Source organism: Cherax quadricarinatus, chromosome 53 (genome assembly GCF_038502225.1).
Source record: "Cherax quadricarinatus isolate ZL_2023a chromosome 53, ASM3850222v1, whole genome shotgun sequence".
In the NCBI taxonomy this organism is placed as follows: Eukaryota; Metazoa; Arthropoda; class Malacostraca; order Decapoda; family Parastacidae; genus Cherax; species Cherax quadricarinatus.
In genome coordinates this window covers 9,952,853-9,974,284 of record NC_091344.1, presented here as the reverse complement: position 1 = coordinate 9,974,284, position 21,432 = coordinate 9,952,853, and the positions used below count along the sequence as shown (strand labels likewise).

The following is a 21,432-nucleotide window of genomic DNA, read 5'->3' as shown; positions in this document are numbered from 1 at the left end:
ATTCATGGAGAATATTACCTTTCATATATTTCCATTCTCAAAATAATCAGTTTTACAACTTGCTATACAGAATGTTGCATACAAGAAGCACTTTAGTTGAAATGAAGTTAAGAGGTGGAAACATTAAGGGATGAAACAAGAAGATGAAAATTTGGAAGAGTAAATTGGACATTCAAATAAACTTTTCTGGTTAAAATGATATATATATATATATATATATATATCGGATAAGAAATTATAATACTTTAGTATATTATGGGAAGATGTAAGTTGCTAAAGTTTGTGACAAAACTGTTGTGTACAACAATTGGATGATGCTGTAAATGAATGGATGTAGAGAGACATTGTCTTGGTATAATAAAAAGAGTAAGGTTAGGAAAGTAAGCAAATTAATGAGTGTGTGTACTCACCTAGTTGTGGTTGCAGGGGTTGAGCCACAGCTCTTGGCCCCACCTCTTCACTGGCTGCTACTAGGTCACACTTCCTGCTCCATGAGTTTATCATACCTCTTCTTAAAGCTATGTATGGATCCTGCCTCCACTACATCACTTCCCAGACTATTCCACTTTCTGACAACTCTATGACTGAAGAAATACTTCCTAACATCCCTGTGATTCATCTGAGTCTTCAACTTCCAACGGTGACCCCTTGTTGCTGTGTCCCATCTCTGGAACATCCTGTCTCTGTCCACCTTGACGATTCTTCTCAGTATTTTATATGTCGTTATCATATCCCCCCTATCTCTCCTGTACTCCAGTGTCGTCAGGTTGATTTCCCTTAACCTCTCCTCGTAGGACATACCTCTTAGCTCTGGGACTAGTCTTGTTGCAAACCTTTGCACTCTCTCTAGTTTCTTTACGTGCTTGGCTAGGTGTGGGTTCCAAACTGGTGCCGCATACTCCAATATGGGCCTAACGTACACGGTGTACAGGGTGGGTGGGTGTGTGTGGGTGTGTGTGGGTGTGTGTGGGTGTGTGTGGGTGTGTGTGGGTGTGTGTGGGTGTGTGTGGGTGTGTGGGGGTGTGTGTGGGTGTGTGTGGGTGTGTGTGGGTGTGTGTGTGTGTGTGTGTGTGTGTGTGTGTGTGTGTGTGTGTGTGTGTGTGTGTGTGTGTGTGTGTGTGTGTGTGTGTATACTCACCTATTTGTACTCACCTATTTGTGGTTGCAGGGGTCGATTCACAGCTCCTGGCCCTGCCTCTTCACTGATTGCTACTAGGTCTTCTCTCTCCCTGCTCCATGAGCTTTATCATACCTCGCCTTAAAACTATGTATGGTTCCCGCCTCCACTACTTCACTTTCTAGGCTATTCCATGGCTTGACTACTCTATGACTGAAGAAATACTTCCTAACATCCCTTTGATTCATCTGAGTCTTCAACTTCCAATTGTGACCTCTTGTGTCTGTGTCCCATCTGTGGAACATCCCGTCTTTGTCCACCTCGTCTATTCCGCGCAGTATTTTATATGTCGTTATCATGTCTCCCCTGACCCTCCTTGCCTCCAGTGTCGTCAGGCCTATGTATGTATATGTATGAGAAACTGTAGTCTATATATGAACAAAGCTTCAGAAGCCACACTGAACATGAGGAGGATATAAGAGACTGAAAACTTTTTTGCAACAATGTGTGTGGCCTTTTGCACCTAATTCCATAAAATGGGGAAAAATTAAGCCAAATCATGTATTATTTCAAGTAGTAAACTTTAACACTTTTTTGCAGTTCATATGTATATTTTAGCTAAAAATTTAAATAAGTGTATGTCAGGACATATTTGAAACTGCTCTGAATCATTGAAATATGCAATAAAATAATGTTTTAGCACATTTTCCTATATTTTTTAATATTTTTTTTTTTTAGCTGGAATGTTAAGGATAAGAATGGTATGTGTTAGGCAGCTATCTTGACAGTTTAATCTCAGTTTATACTTTAAGAGTTTAAGTACAGTACTTTCAGTATTAAAGCACCGTACAGTACTTGTATATCTAGCTTCAGTTATAGTTAGTTACATCAAAATTAAAATTTTATGTAAAACTACAATGTAAGCATAGTGATGGTTTTCTTAAATGAGCATTAAACTCCAGTGTTTTGGGCTAGCCTTTAGCATACACAGGAATTTAATTCAAAGTACAGCCTCTCCTCACTTAACAACTGAGTTCCATTCCTAAGACTACGTCGGTAAACGAATTTGTCACTAAGTGATGAGCATACTATAATGGTGGTGGGTTTGTGTCGATTATCAATGATGTTGTTTTAATGTCATCTTTGCACCATTTATAACATTTCTGGTATATTTTTAAATGTTTAAATAACAAGGTACTGTATATTGTAATAACCAGAATAGAGAAAATCGGCTCTAATATACATTATTCAGGTGTGCATACTGGTCAGAGAGCCTGTCATAAGTCTGAGTCGTCAGTAAACAAGTACGTCGCTAAGTGAGGAGAGACTGTATTCAAAAGTATATAAACAATATCATCTCTTGGAATAAGCAGTATTAAAAATTCAAGATACAAAAAATGAAAACATACAATAAATACAGTGCTTCATTTCATTTTGTTTCATTTTATTCCTGTATGTTCCTCCTTTTTTTTTTTTTGATATTTGTAATCCTAAACTGTGATTACCAACAGTATGCTGGTTGATGATCTCGTGAGTTGCAAGGTGACACTGATGCGCAAGTTGGAAGAGGCTGAAGAAGCACTGAGGGTTGTGATAGATGAACACGACTTGGCTCGGCAGCATGTTCTCAACATGTACAGGTAAGAAATAAGACATGTGCAACACCCAGGGATCTTTATTACCAAAACATATTGCCTGCTCAGCGTGTATGCTAAAGGTTTTGGCAGTAAAGATACCCAAGTGTTGCACATCCATCTTATTCATCAACTTATTCGTATTGCATACAGTCACTGATGTAATGCACAGATATGTGCCACATAATTATGATTTTATAGAGAGCAAACAGTTTGTTCCTGCTAGTGGGAAGCATAAGTACCTATACTCCAAATAATGGGAAGGGATGTTGAAGCTCAGAGAGCCATTTGAGTCATGTCTGTGCACTTTTGGCAGGACAGCGTTTGAATGTGTTTTTGTTTAGTTGGGTCACCCTACCTATGAGACAAATGACCACCATGCTAAAAAATGTCATAGTGAATGTGTTTTTGAGAGTTTTGAAAACAAATGTGAGAACTGAAAGAGGAAGTGGCTGGTATGATAAGAGTCTTGATTAATAGAGTCACAATGCAAATGGATTCACCTAAAGAATTATACTCAGGGTTAATAAGCAGAGTGCTTTGTTTGGTCACTTTTTATACTTTTCTAAAGTTACTTTGAAAGTGAGCACATCTATTACTATTGTTATTGTGCAATTGGTATAGTATGTCAGTATCTATTAAGTAAGACACATATGCAACAATTAGGTATCTTTATTTTGAAACGTTTCGCCTACACAGTAGGCTTCTTCAGTCGAGTACAGAAAAGTTGATAGAAGCAGAAGAGACTTGAAGACGATGTAATCAGTCCATCACCCTTGAAGTTTTGAGGTGGCCAGTCCCTCAGTCTGGAGAAGAGTATTGTTCCATAGTCTGAAACAATATGGAGTTGAAGTGATAGGATGGAGTCTTATATAGAGCCAGGAGGGGAGACGTGGGTCACTATTAGAGGTAAGAATGTAGACGTTGAGAGGTCAGGTCCCTCTCAAATCCAGCCATTCTCACTAGTATAGGTTGTCGAAGTTGATTTCAAGTCTAAACCAAGATACCCTTGTGTTGCAGTGTCTGACAGAGTGAACAATAAAATGGTATAAAATACCGACAGGTTGTTAGGTAAGACACATATGCAACAGTTAAGTATCTTTATTTCGAAACGAAGAAGCCTACTGTGTAGGCGAAACATTTTGAAATAAAGATACCTAACTGTTGCATGTGTGTCTTACCTAACAACCTGTCGGTATTTTATATCATTTTATTGTTCACTCTGTCAGACACTGCAACACAAGGGTATCTTGGTTTAGACTTGAAATCAACTTCGACAACCTATACTAGTGAGAATGGCTGGATTTGAGAGGGACCTGACCTCTCAACGTCTACATTCTTACCTCTAATAGTGACCCACGTCTCCCCTCCTGGCTCTATATAAGACTCCATCCTATCACTTCAACTCCATATTGTTTCAGACTATGGAACAATACTCTTCTCCAGACTGAGGGACTGACCACCTCAAAACTTCAAGGGTGATGGACTGATTACATCGTCTTCAAGTCTCTTCTGCTTCTATCAACTTTTCTGTACTCGACTGAAGAAGCCTACTGTGTAGGCGAAATGTTTCGAAATAAAGATACCTAACTGTTGCATATGTGTCTTACCTAACAACCTGTCGGTATTTTATACCATTTTATTGTTCAGTATCTATTAAGTGGAGTAAATGACACTTTGATGGAATAGATGCCTTTTTTAATGACAACTGTTTTGGGACTCATGTGCCATTGGGTTCAAGCCTAAGTCATTCAGAGATTTTTGTTGACAACTTTTTGCCCACTCAGTGAGCTTTATCAGTCTAGATGAAAGCCAATATTTGGGGGAAACAGTGTCATTAATAAAGGTATCCACTACATCTTAGTATCATGTACTCTATTCATTTGAATATTATGATATATAATAAGAGCTTATTCTCCAACAAAATAAATTTGAACCCCAGAACTCGTGTATTTTGTAATAAGTTATACAGCATTTTTGCCTAAGGCCATTATACATTTTTTCTTGGTGCTTATTGTCTTTTCGTGGTTAACAACCCATAAGTTGTAAACTAGTAAAAAGACTTCATTCAAAATATGCTCAGTCTTTCTTATGTGTGTCAGTATTAATCATTTTAGTGCATTATTTCAAGGGAGACAACTATAATTCACTCATACAAAATTTCCTCTTATCTGTGTCTTCAGGATTCACATCATTTCCTGCAGCTTAACCTCCCATGTTGATATTGTAACTTATTATATAGATTGCAGCTGCCTCATGATTTTATACACTCAGGTTTCCATACAATAACCTTATCTGCAAAGTTTAAAAGAAAAAAATAGGATGTACTATGAGGCATAATTTTGGATATGCATAACAAATCTTGCAATTTTTGACATTATTCTCATTGTACTGGTTAAAAACATTTAAGAAGTACAGGTTGGCTATCACTCATCCGGCATCATCGGGACCTGTAGGGTGCCGGATTAGTGACTTTGCCGGATCATAGAGTGGTTAGGTTAGAACACACTTAACCCAACGGTGATTTTTACGCATTGGCAATTTCACCCAATTTATGCCCCATTTTTGGCTCATTTCATTGTTCCAGTCTGCCAGACTCATAGTTATTTTGCTAGTATTCCTTCTGTAGTGCTGTTTAAATTCAATAAGGCTTATACAAGCTTTGCATTGAGCTTTCACCTCAGTGCAACTCTTGCAAGAACAGATCTTGCAAGGGTTCTTGCAAGATCTGTTCTCGTTTCTGGTTTGTTATACAAAATGGGTTGCTGGTTTATTGTGTGTTAACCCGTAAACTGTCCAAACAGATTTACGTTCACATGCGTAGTGCTCGAAAAGTAGATCTATGTTTTTTAACATATTTTCAAATATATAAAAAAAAATTTATATCAAAGTTTTTTTTACAAGTTTTCAAATGTAAAAAAAGAAAAAGAAGCTCTGCGTTTTTTTACATACTTTGAAATGTTGAAAAAACGTAGATCTACGTTTGGACAGTTTAAGGGTTAAAACCCATCGACTGCACGATGGTCTTTAAGGACCCCAGTGGAAATAAGGCACTTCGACTTTTTTTGGGGTTATCCTAGGTTTTCTACACACACACTGCTATGTATGATAATCTATGTACAGTAGACCATTATATTACATGGTTTTATTTGGCACTTTTTTGTTACTGCACTATTGAAAAATTGCAGCACAACTTTATACAACACTTTGTAAAATTGACTTAACACGGTTCGGTTTGCAGGAGAGGAAAAAGTATGGAGCGTCACCCATAGGATAATTGTGATAAGGAAGGAAGGAAGGTCTGAAAAAGAGTGCATGTTTAGCACAGGCTGGTTCCACAACTTTAAGTTGCATAATAAATTACATAATATGAAGTTTCCTGGTGAAAGTTCTTCAGCTGATCATACAGCAGCAAGTAATTTCCCTGCTGAACTGCAGGAAATTATTTCTGAGGGTGGCTATGAGCCACATCAAGTGTTTAATTATTATTATTTAATACAGGTGCTCTTTGACTTACAATGGGGTTACCTTCCGACAAACATGTTGCAAGTCAAAACACATCATATCGTAAGTCAATAACATTGAAAGTCAAAAATGAATATATGTTTAATGCTGATGAGACAGGCATTTTTTGGAAGAAAATGCCAACAAGAACTTAATCAATCAGCAAGAGAAAGTGCATCAGGCTTCAAGGCAGCGAAGGATCACTTCACCTTGCTCCTTTGCGTAATACGTCAGGTGATTTCAAGTGTAAGCCCATGGTTATTTACCACTCTAGGAATCTTCGTGCTTTGAAAGGTGTAGATAAGAACACCTTACCAGTAATTTGGAGGTCAAACTAGTCAGCATGGATGATAGAGGAAATATTTATTGACTGGTTTAAGCATCACTTTATTCCTGAAGTCAAGTTTTACCTGCATAGCAAGAACCTTGCATTCAAGGTTCTCTTCATTCTTGATAATTCCTGTGCTCATCCACAAGCTTTGCTGGATATGACCCCGCATGTAAAAGTTGTATTTTTACCTCCAAATACAAAATCTTTAATACAACCACTGGATTGGGGAGTTATTAAGTCATTCAAGTGTAACTACACAAAAAAAGTTATGAAAAAACAAATTGCATCAGTGGACTCTGACTCCAGCCTGGCAGTACCAGGTTTCTGGAATAAATTTAACATTGCAGATGCCATCAGCTGTGCTAGAAGTGCATGGAATGAAGTGCCCCAATCAGCATAAAATGCAGGCTGGGGAAAGTTATGGCCTTCTGTAGTTAATTTTTTCACTGTTTTTCCCTTGCTGTAGAGTCAGGTTCAGGAAGTTGTTCAGCTGGTTTCAGATGGTTTTGAAGATATGAATGAAGAAGATGTGAATGAACCCTTAAAAGATGATGATGAAGACAGGAGTCCAGAGGAAATGTTGGCAGAACTCGATGCACAGATACAAAGGAGCCACAGAACAGAAGATGAAGAAAAACAGTTAACATTGCAGTGGTTACGTGAGCAGTTCCATATTATTCGTAAAGTTGCAGACTTTTCACTGAAGAAGGCCCTGACAAATCTAGAAGCAGTGCTTTGAAACAGGGTCTAGCCCAGCTGATGATGCCTTACCATCAGCTGTATAATGTACTGCAGGGTAAAAGAGCCCAGAGATCCATTATAGAATTTATGCACTCCAATACAACCATCAACTTTAGTACTAGAACTTCTACCATCCACTTCTGCTGACAGCCAACAGCCATCCACCTCACCCCAGTAGGGCTACACAATGCATACCCACTCTCTTCACAATCATCCACAAACACCATTACCCACAGTTTAAGGTAAAAATTACTATTATTTCTATTGCATTTGTAGTCTTAAGCAGTAATATATCACGACAATGAACTACAATTACATATTCACTTTTATCTTTGTAAGATCTGTTGATCCAAAAAAAAAGGTTGTTTGACTTTTTGGGGGCTCCCTGGAACGTAACCCTATTTTTCCGATAAGTTCTTCAGTTTATCTAACATGGTTTTACCTAACACGGCGTTTTCAGGAACGTAACTACCATGTAATATAGCGGTCTACTGTAACTGTATTTGTGTACAGTAAGGCCCCGCTTTACGGCGTTTTGCCTTACGGTGTTCCGCTAATACGGCGATGTCAAATTATGACCAGAATTTGCTATACGGCAAGCAGTCTTTCAAATACGGCACCCCCCACCCTGTTTGTTTACATTTTCCGTGACCACATCTATTACGTCAGGAAACTTTCCAAAATTTCAAGTGTTTTAAAGTTACTGCATATTTTATATGTTCTTTCTTCTATATCCCACCGACGTCAGGAAAAACGAAAGTTTCTGCTTTTACATTTAAATATATACAGGAGAAGGGGTTACTAGCTCCTTGCTCCCGGTGTCGCCTCTTACAACACGCATGGCTTACGGAGGAAGAATTCTGTTCCACTTCCCCATGGAGGATATTTTATATGTACTCTGATAATTATACTTATGTGTTTGTAGATGAATGGTTCAGAGAACCGACATGTTGATAAATTAGACACATGTGCAACTCTTGGGTATCTTTATTGAGGAAACGTTTCGCCACACAGTGGCTTCATCAGTCCATACGTAGGAGAAACTTGAAAAACAGGAAGAGAATGAGGTAATCAGTCTTACATACCCAAGAGTTGCACATGTGTCTAATTTATCATACTTATGTGTACCTGTACCTAAATATACTTACTGTGTTGGTGTGCAGGTACACATTAAAATCGCTAAGTCTCTCTCTACTCATGACGCCAATACTACATAATAATAATCACTCTTGGGCACACTAAATGTCTTATTTTACATCAATATAGGCATTTTCATTAATCCATCTATGATATTTTCCTCAAAATTATATATGAAACCCATTACATAGCATATAAACATGATACATACACTCACAGAATAAAAATTGATGTAAATATGAGATTTGTTTACAAAGCAGCTGTGTAGGTAGTGCCGGAAGAATTATGTTTTCTCTAGTCAAACTGGGGGATACCTGTAGAAAAATGTTCTTTTCGTATGCCTTTATATATAGCAATTCACGACCCTTGTGAGTTTAGTGCATTTTATTATAATACTAATAATAATAATAATAATAATAATAATAATAATAATAATAATAATAATAATAATATTATTATTATTATTATTATTATTATTATTGTTATTTTTATTATTTTTTTTATTTATTTATTATCACACCGGCCGATTCCCACCAAGGCAGGGTGGCCCGAAAAAGAAAAACTTTCACCATCATTCACTCCATCACTGTCTTGCCAGAAGGGTGCTTTACACTACAGTTTTTAAACTGCAACATTAACACCCCTCCTTCAGAGTGCAGGCACTGTACTTCCCATCTCCAGGACTCAAGTCCGGCCTGCCGGTTTCCCTGAATCCCTTCATAAATGTTACTTTGCTCACACTCCAACAGCACGTCAAGTATTAAAAAACATTTGTCTCCATTCACTCCTATCAAACACGCTCACGCATGCCTGCTGGAAGTCCAAGCCCCTCGCACACAAAACCTCCTTTACCCCCTCCCTCCAACCCTTCCTAGGCCGACCCCTACCCCACCTTCCTTCCACTACAGACTGATACACTCTTGAAGTCATTCTGTTTCGCTCCATTCTCTCTACATGTCCAAACCACCTCAACAACCCTTCCTCAGCCCTCTGGACAACAGTTTTGGTAATCCCGCACCTCCTCCTAACTTCCAAACTACGAATTCTCTGCATTATATTCACACCACACATTGCCCTCAGACATGACATCTCCACTGCCTCCAGCCTTCTCCTCGCTGCAACATTCATCACCCACGCTTCACACCCATATAAGAGCGTTGGTAAAACTATACTCTCATACATTCCCCTCTTTGCCTCCAAGGACAAAGTTCTTTGTCTCCACAGACTCCTAAGTGCACCACTCACTCTTTTTCCCTCATCAATTCTATGATTCACCTCATCTTTCATAGACCCATCCGCTGACACGTCCACTCCCAAATATCTGAATACGTTCACCTCCTCCATACTCTCTCCCTCCAATCTGATATTCAATCTTTCATCACCTAATCTTTTTGTTATCCTCATAACCTTACTCTTTCCTGTATTCACCTTTAATTTTCTTCTTTTGCACACCCTACCAAATTCATCCACCAATCTCTGCAGCTTCTCTTCAGAATCTCCCAAGAGCACAGTGTCATCAGCAAAGAGCAGCTGTGACAACTCCCACTTTGTGTGTGATTCTTTATCTTTTAACTCCACGCCTCTTGCCAAGACCCTCGCATTTACTTCTCTTACAACCCCATCTATAAATATATTTATATCTATAAATATATCATTCACTCTAAAAATGGTGTGTTGCTATTTGTTTTTTCTGAACTAACTTGTACAACTTGTACACAATGTAAGAGTATTTGTATTGTGAGGTAATTATTATTATAATAAAAAAATATTGAGGCAAATGTTTTACAAACTCTTACAAACGGACGTGAATGAACTGAAAGTAGACACATATTAATGCACATTTATTTCGCCTGACCAAGTGATCGTCCACTACCTGTTCAGTTTGTGTTCTTACATTGTCTCAACTCTCTATCTCGTTCTCTCTATCGTTTACTCTTTTATTAACTAGTTGGCTCTCATTGACGATGGCGTCTAAGGTTAGCTGTGATAAAAACTGAAGTCTTAAGCCTCTTGCTTTAAGTGCCAAGTTAGAGGATGATGGTGTGCCATTCTGATTTTATTCAATAAACACCCTGCCACTCACCTCTCACACACATTAATATTAATATTTTAAGGTAAGTAATAAGTGTACTCTGTATGTATCTTACCTTTTATTGTATTTTTAATGCCTATTTCAATTGCTAACTTAATATAAGTTAGTGTAAACTTGTTGTCTGGTATTTATTGCATATTTTATGTGTGCTCTGATAATAATACTTGTGGAGGTGTGTGGTAGCCGGGTGGAGGGACAACATTACGTTTTCTCTGTTCAGCCATGAATCTGCGTTTGGCCCAGCCACTCCCTCACTCCACTTTTGTTTACAATTTTTGGCATGAATTATTCATTACTTCTACCTTCGTTTATGATGGCATCTAAAGGTAGTTGTTAGAAATGATTAAATTCAGTGAACAAGGCATGTTGATGTTAATAATATGGCTCTGCGCCACAGTGTAGGTAGCCGGTAGGTGTAGCCCAGGCGGGCTACACCTACCGGCTACCTACACTGACTTCCTACAAATAAATACTACTCACCTCTCTTCCTATATTAAGACTACACATATTTTAAGGTAAATAATGAGTGTACTGTATGTGTATTTTATCTCTCTGGGATGTTTTAAATATCGTAAATTAAGTATGAGACGGGGAGCCAGGGCTACCTACACCTAGGCTACCTGCACCTGACTTCCTACAAATAAGTACTACTCACCTCTCTCCCTACATTAAGATTACAAATACTTAAAGATAAATAATGAATTTACTGTGAATGTATTTTACTTTGTGTGTTTTTAATGCCTAGTTCTATTACTAACTTAATATAATTTAGTGTAAACTTGTTGTCTGGCATTTATATACATTTATAAATTGAAAAAAATGGCATTCTGCCTTCCGGCGATGTCTGCTATCTGGCGACAGCCTGGAACCTAACCCGCCGTATAAGTGGGGCCCTACTGTATACCAGAATAAACTTACTTCTATTCTGTTGACTTGAGTATAAGAAACTGCCCATTCACCTATTTCATCTACCCAAAAAAGTGGTCAGAAATTGGTAATTTGGCCAGTTTCAAACAAATTTCAAAAGATGCCAATTCAAAATAGGATCCAGAATAAACAATGCAGACATTCCTGGCACTATAATATTTTCTCTGTTCATTAGTCATGTCTCCAAGCCCCTCTTATATTACTCTTACTTTCCATTTTGAATTTTTATTCACACAAAAAACAGAAGATTTACTGTTATGCAGATTACTGTATTATTGTAATAATTGTGTAAGTAATGCCAACCCATTTATGACTGCTTATTAGACTGGCCAGTCAGACAAGTGTTGGATGGTGATGTCATTTGTTTACTCTTGAACATTGCCAAAGAATTGAACATTTTCACTACTTTGAGCTCAGTTTCAAAGTACTTTTCATCATGAAACCAATCAAAATCATATCTATTTCTGTAATATATCTTCCATTCTATCAAGTGAGATAAAAAACAGGAATACAACCATAAAAACCATACGAAAATATACCGCAAAGGTGCGGCTAATGGCTGAGAAGCGAACTCTGTTATTTATCGTCTGATTTCTTTCATCTTTGGTGTACGTTAAGAACCAATTTTCCATCATACATTGTGAAAGTTTCAATAAAATAGCCCAACAAAAACAAATAGTTACATAGATTATTATATATAGCAGCATATGTGCAAAGAACCTAGGATAATCCAAAAAAGTTAAAGTGACTTATTTCCATTGGGGTCCTTTTATGTTGTTTGTGAAATTCATTGCATTCTGATCATTATTAATGCTGATATGTTATTATTATTATTATTATTATTATTATTATTATTATAATTATCATTATTGTTATTATCATCATTATTATCATCATTATTATAATGAGGAAGCGCTAAACCCGTAGGATTATACAGTGCCTATGGGGGGGAGGGGATGGAAGGTATTCAGGCTTAATTCAGGGAACTGGAGCACAGATCAAATTCCTAGATCAAGAGCCCCTCAAAAGTGTCATGGAACCTCCCTTGAGAGGTATGTTAACCCTTTGAGGGTTCGTGCCGTAGATCTACGGCTTTACGTTGAGGGTCCGAACCGTAGATCTATGTCATGAGCTCAGCTCACTCTGATAAGCTGTGAGCATTAAATTTTGTTTTATGTGTAAATTTTGTTTTATGTGTGCACCACATAAAATAAATCTTGAAGCATATAGTGCATAATGAGAGAAAAGAAACTGAGACCATAATTTTCTATTAAATCGGCAACTTTGCAGTGTTTTTTTGTATGTTTTTTATAGTTGTATTTGCGATTTCTTGGTCTCATTTGATAGAATGGAAGATTTTTATTTTTTTTTTATTATCACACTGGCCGATTCCCACCAAGGCAGGGTGGCCCGAAAAAGAAAAACTTTCACCATCATTCACTCCATCACTGTCTTGCCAGAAGGGTGCTTTATACTACAGTTTTTAAACTGCAACATTAACACCCCTCCTTCAGTAATATATCTTCAGAATGGAAGATATATTACAGAAATAGAGATGATTTTGATTGGGTTTATTACTGGAAATGGCTTGAAACTGAGCTCAAAGTAGCGGAAATGTTAAATTTTTGCCGATGCTCAAGAGTAAACAAATGACCTCACACGTCTAATATACGCCTGCTGGTGGGCCTAATATACATTCACAAATGTGGTGATATTATTTATACAATTATTACAGTATTGTATAACAGTAAATCTTCTATTTTTTGGTTTGAATAAAAATTCATTATGTGAATAAAAAATCAAAATGGAATTCATTAGTAAAGCCTGAAAACATAACTAATGAACAGAGGAAATGTTAGTTTAGTGCCAGGAATGCCTGCCTGCATTGTTTATTCTTGACCCTATTTTGAAATTGGAGTATTTTGAACTTTGCATTAAATTTGCCAAATTACCAATTTCTGATCACTATTTTGTAGTTGAAACAGCTGACTTGGCGAATTCTTGTGCTCAATCGATAGAATAGAAGTAATGCTAGTGAAATAGCTAAGAATTTGGTCGACTGGAATAATGTAATTGCCCTAAAATGGGAGTCAAATTTGGCAAAATCACCGATGCGTAATTATCGCCGACACATCAAAATTCGTGAGAGCATAATTTCGTCAATTTTCCATCAAATTTTGTACTTTTTGTTTTATTTCCTTCAGAAAAAGATTCTCTACCATTTCATAAGAAAAAATAACAAAATTATTTTTTTAAAATTCTTGGACACTGGTGCACACTTTGAAATTTGGCCTCTGGACCCTGAAAGGGTTAAGATATAAATGAATAACCTACTTCCAAGACAGTCAACGAAAACATATATATCATAGCCCTGTACTACACTACGTTTTCTCTAATATAAGCCCCCAAGACAGGGATAGGAGGATGGTACTTTTATCCCATATTCTATAGCGGTAACTTCATACCTCCATCGGACCACTTGGTATTATGCCAAATATTATTCATTCTGGAGTATTTACCATGTTTTTATGTTATTTATATTGTTTATTATGTCATATTAGATCAGTTGTGATAGGTAAATAGCTGTAGTGTTGATATTAGTGTTGACATCATGAGACTCAGGAGCTCATAGCAACTGACAGTGGCTTCAAAACCACCTTATCTTTTATGGACAGTGTACTGTGAAGGTGCTTTGCACAATGAGAATATTTCTTTTATTCATTGGAACCATGGCTAGGGCTAAAAGTGAGTAGGTTATAACAATAAATGGAGAAAAACAAATTGAAATGACTTATGCAGCAAGTACACTACCAAACAGTAGTAGCGGCAGGTTGGTGTGGTGACCCCGGAAATTTGAAATTATGCTAGCCAAAATTAGTGCTGGATTACTGATGGAACCAGATGACTGACTGCTGGATTAGCGATGGCCGACCTGTATTGCATCACAATTTTATTTGGCTTTTACAAAATCAGTTTATTGTTATTTGAAATAGTTCTTCTGTATGAAAGTAATATGTTTTCTCATCATTTACAATAGAATGAACAAACAACTTCGTGATGCATTTGATCCACTTGCTGCTCAGTCTGGTGGGGTCCCGTCTTTGGCCTCGGCAGATTTGGTCACTCTTGCTGTGGATGGAGATGTTTTAGCTGAAACTGTGAGAGATCGTCTGCTTGGTGATCTCGGCCGCTCTGTTGGCTGCTTCCTCTCTCTGGAAGGACTGGAAACACAAACACCAGGGGAGAAAATGGCCCGACAGGTAACTCATTGCCAACTCAAGATTAAATTTAAATTTTCCAAATAGAGGAATTTGTCACATGAGCATCTCCTGGGTATCTTTATTTAGAGATGTTAACCAGTCAGTGGTTTCTCCAGTGACTGGTTAAACACTAGTTTCACCAGTGATTAGTGTTAAGCCAGTGAATGGTCAGTCATCTTCAAATAAAAATATCCAGGTTTTGCAAATAGTATATCTAATTCCTCATTTTGTCAGCATTTTATGCCATTTTTATAGTGATAAATGGTAATGTATACAATTATTGCTAAGAAACTTATGCACATCATGAGGGGCTGTCTGTATATATCTATATACATGTATATATTCATACCTTGAAGTTAATTTAGTAAATTACAATAATAATAGGTAAATTTTGTCAAAAAAAAGCAATGAAATAAAGTAAACTAGTAATTCAAAGTAAGTTTTATATTTTTTTTAGCTAATTTGATGAGAGAAAATTAGTGTGATTAATACGTGGATAAATCACTTTACCTCAATCATATATTATATTGCTAGTTTGGGAAAGTGTGCTAGCTTTATTTCTGATACTGTCTTTGATGCTCTTACATGCTTGTCTGCTCTCCTCTTTTGCTGCCAGTCTTCTATAAATTTTATTAATTGTAAATTTTGCTACCTCCCATTGTTGTAATAATACACAATTTAAATTTACCACTCTGTAACTTATGTGTGGTTTTAAGTAGTCTGTAAGCATTAGTATTAGTGTTTCCGAAATGCTCGTGCATTCTAGTGGCTCTCTTTGTGTTCAACAATATTTTATTACATGTGGACTACACATTGTGCTGTACAAAGAAATAAAGGGTTTGATTTTGATTTGATTGCAGCTTTATTACAGACTGTAACAACACCAATTTTCTACATAAATTTTGCTATCCCCTCTTCTCTATTCTGCCAGTGTCCTGCCCTTAGTGGAGTGGGGAGAGCTGCCTTGGCACTGGTGAAGGGTTCTTGATACAAAGAATTGGAGCTTACCCCTCCCCCTGCCCTCTTTCATATATCAAACCAGATTGCTGTCTATTTTCCAGGTGCTAGTTAACATTTACAGGTTTAGTGCTTCCTCAAGAATGCAATAATAATCTGCCTCTTACCCCTCTACCTTCTGTCTCAATTCTGCTGTGTAGTGCTGAATGAATGACCCATATGGGTTTTGTGCTTTTCATGAGTTTAATAAGAAAACATACTATTGGGATGCTGAAAGTGGTGATGCTGGTAAAGGTCTCTGGGTCCAAGGTACCAGAGCTACCTTCTTTGGATGAAACCATCGAAAACATTTCCCAGTGCTGTGTCCCTTAGCGATGTAGCACTCTTTCATAAATTTTTGCAAGGTTTGATAATAATAATAATATTTATTTCTACAAGTAGATGATACAACTTATACAGACCTAGCTGACATCAGTGACATATTATATAGAACGCCCCCTTGTTATGCAGAGCATTTCAGGCAAATTAGGTTAATTTTGTCCTGAGAATGCAACCCCCACTAGTCACCTAACACCCAGGTAGCTCTTTACTGCTAGGTGAACAAGGACAGCAGGCATCTTAGGGAAACAGGCCCAATATATTGAAAACATTGTCAAGATAAAAAAAAAAACGTAGAGACGCGTATGAATGTTTCAAATTGTAACAGTTGTTGCAATAATTGGTCGATAAGTTTAGCTCATTCTTAATGTTTCAGGCTTGTGACAAGACAACCAAGAATCTTCTTGTGAGTAAAATAAGGCTTGGTGTATTGCAAGCATAAAAATGATGCATATCTGATGTTACGCTTCCTCGGAAAAGCATGTTAATGAGATACAAAATGCGGTTTATGTCATTTTATTGAGAAAATGTTTTTATTCATGTTTTCCTCCCTTGTGGACAAAGCATTTTCTCACTAAATTGCCATGAACCACATACAGAAGGGCCCTGTTTCTATGGCTATGTTCCCATCCCCGATGATAAGTGACAGTTGCCGGTGGGTGGAAAATAGCGTTTTTCACTATCAGATGCATCTAAAACGCCTGATAATATGTTTACACTATCATGTATTAAGTGTTCAATATGGCTTGGCATAAAAAAACTAATAAAGTAAAATACAGCCTCTTCTCGCCTAACGACGGAGTTCCATTCCTAAGATCATATCATTAAACAAATTTGTCACTAAGAGAGGAGCATACTATAATGGTAGTGCATTTGTGTCTTCCATCTTTGATATTGTTTTAATGTCACCTTTGCATCATTTATAACATTTCTGGTATATTTTTAAATATTTATACTGTAGTGTACTGTATATTGAAATAAATAGAATAGAGGACATCAGCTCTAATATACATTATTTAGGTATGAATACTGGTCAGAGAGCCTGTCATAAGTCCAAGGTGTCGGTCAACGAGTACGTTGCTAAGTGAGGAGAGGCTGTACACAGTACAGTAGGACCTCCATATCTGTGGGGGATGCATTCCAAGGACCTGCTGTGTATACTGAAACTGGATAGTAGCAAACCCTATATATATAAGTCCTATACCTACCTATTATAAAGTCTAATTGATAAATTATGTATAATAAGTGGAGAATTATAATTTTTTCACTGATGGGAAGCACTTCACGGCTTCTATTAGGCTTTTGCACTTCTCTACATTTGCACTTTGGGGCCATTTTTATGCAAAATTAAGAGGTATATTTGGGCCACAGTAAAACATGGATAACTGAAACTGTGGATACTGAATTAGTGGATACAGAGGTTCTAATGTATATACAATACTTACCTTAACCCTTTCAGGGTTTCGGACGTACTAGTACGGCTTACGCACCAGGATTTTTGACATACTAGTACGCCTACATTCTAGCGCCCTCAAATCTAATGAGAGAAAGCTGGTAGGCCTACATATGAAAGAATGGGTCTATGTGGTCAGTATGCGCAGTATAAAAAAATCCTGCAGCACACAGTGCGTAATAAGAAAAAAAAAAACTTTGACCGTGTTTTTTAATTAAAACAGCAACTTTGCACTGTATTTTCGTATGGTATTTATTATTGTATTCTAGATTTCCTGGTCTCATGTTATAGAATGGAAGACATATTACAGAAATTGAGATGATTTTGACTGGTTTTACAATGAAAAGTACCTTGAAATTGAGCTCAAAGTAGTAGAAATGTTCGATTTTTACCGAAGTTCAAAAGTAAACAAATCATGCTAAGTGTCCAATACACATCAACTGGTGAGTCTAATATTCTTTCACAAGTGCGCCAATATTATTTATACCATTTCTACACTAATGCAGTAGTCTGCATAACAGTAAATCTTCTAGTTTTTGTGAGAATGAAAATTCCAAGTGGAAAGCAAAAGAATGTAAGAGGGGCTTGGGGACGTGACTAATGAACAGAGGAAATGTTGTTTTAGTGCCAGGAATGTCTGTCTTGTTTATTCTGGACCCTATTTGGAAATTGGCATCTTTTGAAATTTGTATGAAATTGGCAAAATTGCTAAATTCTGACCACTGTATTGGATAGTTGAAATCGGTAAATGGGTGGTTTCTTGTACTCATTCGATAGAAAAAATGGAGTTCTAGCGAAATAGTTATGATTTTTGTAGACTAGTACACTGGAATTGGCCGAAAATAGGGCTTAAAGTGGGCAAAATCGCCGATGTGTAAACATCGTTGAGATCGCTAACTTCACGAGAGCATAATTCCATAAGTTTTCCATCAAATTTCATACTTTTGGTGTCATTTTGATCGGGAAAAGATTCTCCATCTTTTCATAAGAAATTTTTTTTTTTTTTTTTGAAATTTGGGCGACCCTGAGAACAAGTCTGGGAGAGGGCCTGGGGACCCTGAAAGGGTTAAAATATGGCTCTTGTTACCTTTCCCTTACACAACTGTTATGCAGAAATTGTGGAAAATCAGAAAAATCACCCTACTTAATGAACACTGGCTCAGTAGAAAACCACTAAAAACACGGAACTCTGAAAAGAGGATGCCGAATATGTGGGGCCCTTCTTTATTGTGTCTTATTAACATATTCAGCTTCTTCGTTTAGCAAAAGTGTCACTGCTTGTTTTATGAATGTGATTGAAGATTTTTCTTGAATTTGATTGCTTCTTATATTTTTATAATTCAATGGTTTGTTTTTCATTGTGCCTTTGCTCGTTACATATTAGCAAATCTTTAAGAAGCCATAAACTTCTTTAGAGAAAAATAATGTAATCTTTTATTATCGTTTTATGCATCTACTTTTATTATTGATGTTGTTAGAAAAGCCATGTATTTATAACCAAAAAAATGATTTCTACAAGCTTTTAGTCCCTTCAAAACAGGTACCCTAATGCTGAAGTGCTTTTTGGTTATCTCCTCCTTCCTTTGGATCAAACCTGATTACCTCTTCTCCAGGTTGCTGTATGACCCCCACAAATTTAGTGCTTCCCCATGAATATAATAATGTATGCTGGTAGTTATTGTACATAGCTGTTGCCACAAGAAAACCACGTTTGATCTTTCTTCTTTCAACAAACCGGCTGTGGCCCAAAAAAAAAAACAAAAGTTTCTCTTTTTAACTTTAGTAATGTATACAGGAGAAGGAGTTGCTAACCCCTTGCTCCTGGCATTTTAGTTACCTCTTACGACACATAGCTTATGGAAGAAGAATTCGTGTCAGCGTGCCTCGTTGTGCTCCGGGTTTTCTCGTGTTTTCACGGTCGCTCTTACGTGCTAGAACTTTAATTTGTGCCATCAATCCTATACGATACATCCCTCTAGCGCCTGGAACCAATCTTGGGTGGAAAACATTATATACTGAGTCAAAAAAGGAGAATTAGTGTGCAGTACCTAGCAGAGTTTACTGCCAGAGGGGAATCATAGGCCTGTGTTCCGTGTGCAAAATAATAATAATAGAACTTTTCTTTGTCAGAGGAAAGAAAGTCTCCCTGATAACATTGTGTATACATAGTGTATAGTGTATACTACAGTGGCTCCCTAGTATATAGATGATAAAGGCTAAAGTGTCATTTGAAAACAGGTGAATTTGTAAATGAAGTGATAAGCCTATAGAGGCAGGTGCCAGAAGTCGCCAGAAACTTACCACAGAGGTCAGCTGTTTTAATAATCTTCCTGGCCTGCTAGTGTACACGCATATAATCTAGTGATACCAGTGAATAGCAGAATACAGTGTTGTAGTAGCAACTAACCAGTATTATAATGGTACTTAGTGGAGTGGAGTGACTTTCATTAGTTTCTTTTTTCTTGAAATACCAGACGTATACTATGAATCTCATATAACCTGTAGTTACCAGCGGTCGCAATATACACAACGAGAAGCAATTATTACTACAGAAAAAGCGTCCTTCCTCCAAAATTTCCACCAGTCAACTATAGTGATAATATAGCATTTATTGTGGTAGAGACGAAAAAAACCTAGAAAAGCTAGATACAGCGATTGGTAAACAAGGGTTGAGGCTCGACCATTCGTCTTTGTAGGAGCTGCCAGCAATCACAGGTTCTTCAACACGCAAGTTATACTTTTGTATCAATCAAATCACATATTACTCGGGTAGATAAATTCAAGTAGATCCTTCATGTGTTAGCCCAAATCACCGACCAGTATGTTTTAAATAAGTGACCCACTGATCAGATCAGACTGGTTCCGAACCCTCGACTGGTCCGAACCCTCGACTGGTCCGAACCCTTGACTGGTCCGAACCCTTGACTGGTTTCAAACGGATTCGTTGGACAATAAAGCAGACTGTAAACGGATGGGGTTGTAGGCGCCCTTATCAAACACAAACAATAAATATAAATCAGGAACGTACACGGTAAGCTGTCCAATATACAAGTACAGTTAGAAATAGAAATACAAATAGCTAGAGCTTCATTTAAGGAGGTTATTAATAGAGTATTCAAGAGGTTGCTAGTAGAATTACAGTAAATCAACCATTCAAATCATTATGAAGCTCTGTGTAGTCTGCAGTCAATCAAACAAACGGGCTTCCACATGGATAAATTGTCATTTTTGTGGAAATTGGTGTCACGCCCCTTGTGCAGATATCCAAGAACTAGCTACAAGCAGTATTAAAACAGGGAAGTGTTTTTGGGTATGCCCAAATGAGATAAATCTGTGGACTAAAATCACAAGGGTATTAAAAGAGGATAACATCAAAGCTGCTTTCATAGAAAACCTGGAAGCTTTCTACAACAGATGGGAACATAAAAAGTCTGGGCTGAATGGTACTGCCCTTGATACTGGCCATGTAGTCAGAAACTGTAAGGCTGGAGGTGATGTCCTGGTAGTCAGTAAATGTGGGGCTGATAGTGCTGTCCTGGGAGACAGTAATGGTGAAGCTGGAGGTGCTGTCCTGGGAGACAGTAATGGTGAAGCTGGAGGTGCTGTCCTGGGAGACAGTAATGGTGAAGCTGGAGAAGTGCTGTCCTGGGAGACAGTAATGGTGAAGCTGGAGATTTTGTCCAGGTAGTCGGGAATTATACGCAGGAAGGAATACATATAAATGACCTCATAGGGGACAGGAGCCGTAGTGGGGAAACAAGTGTAGTCAAAGATAAGATAAAACCAATATTGCAAACTAGAAATACCACAGGAAATAGCAAACAAGAGGACTCCACTAGCAATAGTGAGGATATATTACCAAAAACAACTGGTGGGAGCTCCATTGTTGGTGCTAGGGAGG

General features: G+C 37.4%; 1 protein-coding gene across 1 annotated transcript in view; it reads left to right on the top strand.

Annotated features, from left to right (window-relative positions):
- The window catches only part of LOC128692410 (golgin-45), a 51,454-nt gene that overhangs the window by 21,132 nt on the left and 8,890 nt on the right, over nucleotides 1–21,432 (top strand). The window contains exons 6-7 of the mRNA XM_070096292.1: nucleotides 2,629–2,757; nucleotides 14,521–14,743. Coding sequence (XP_069952393.1) covers nucleotides 2,629–2,757; nucleotides 14,521–14,743 — 352 coding nt within the window. The remainder of the gene's footprint in view (nucleotides 1–2,628; nucleotides 2,758–14,520; nucleotides 14,744–21,432) is intronic.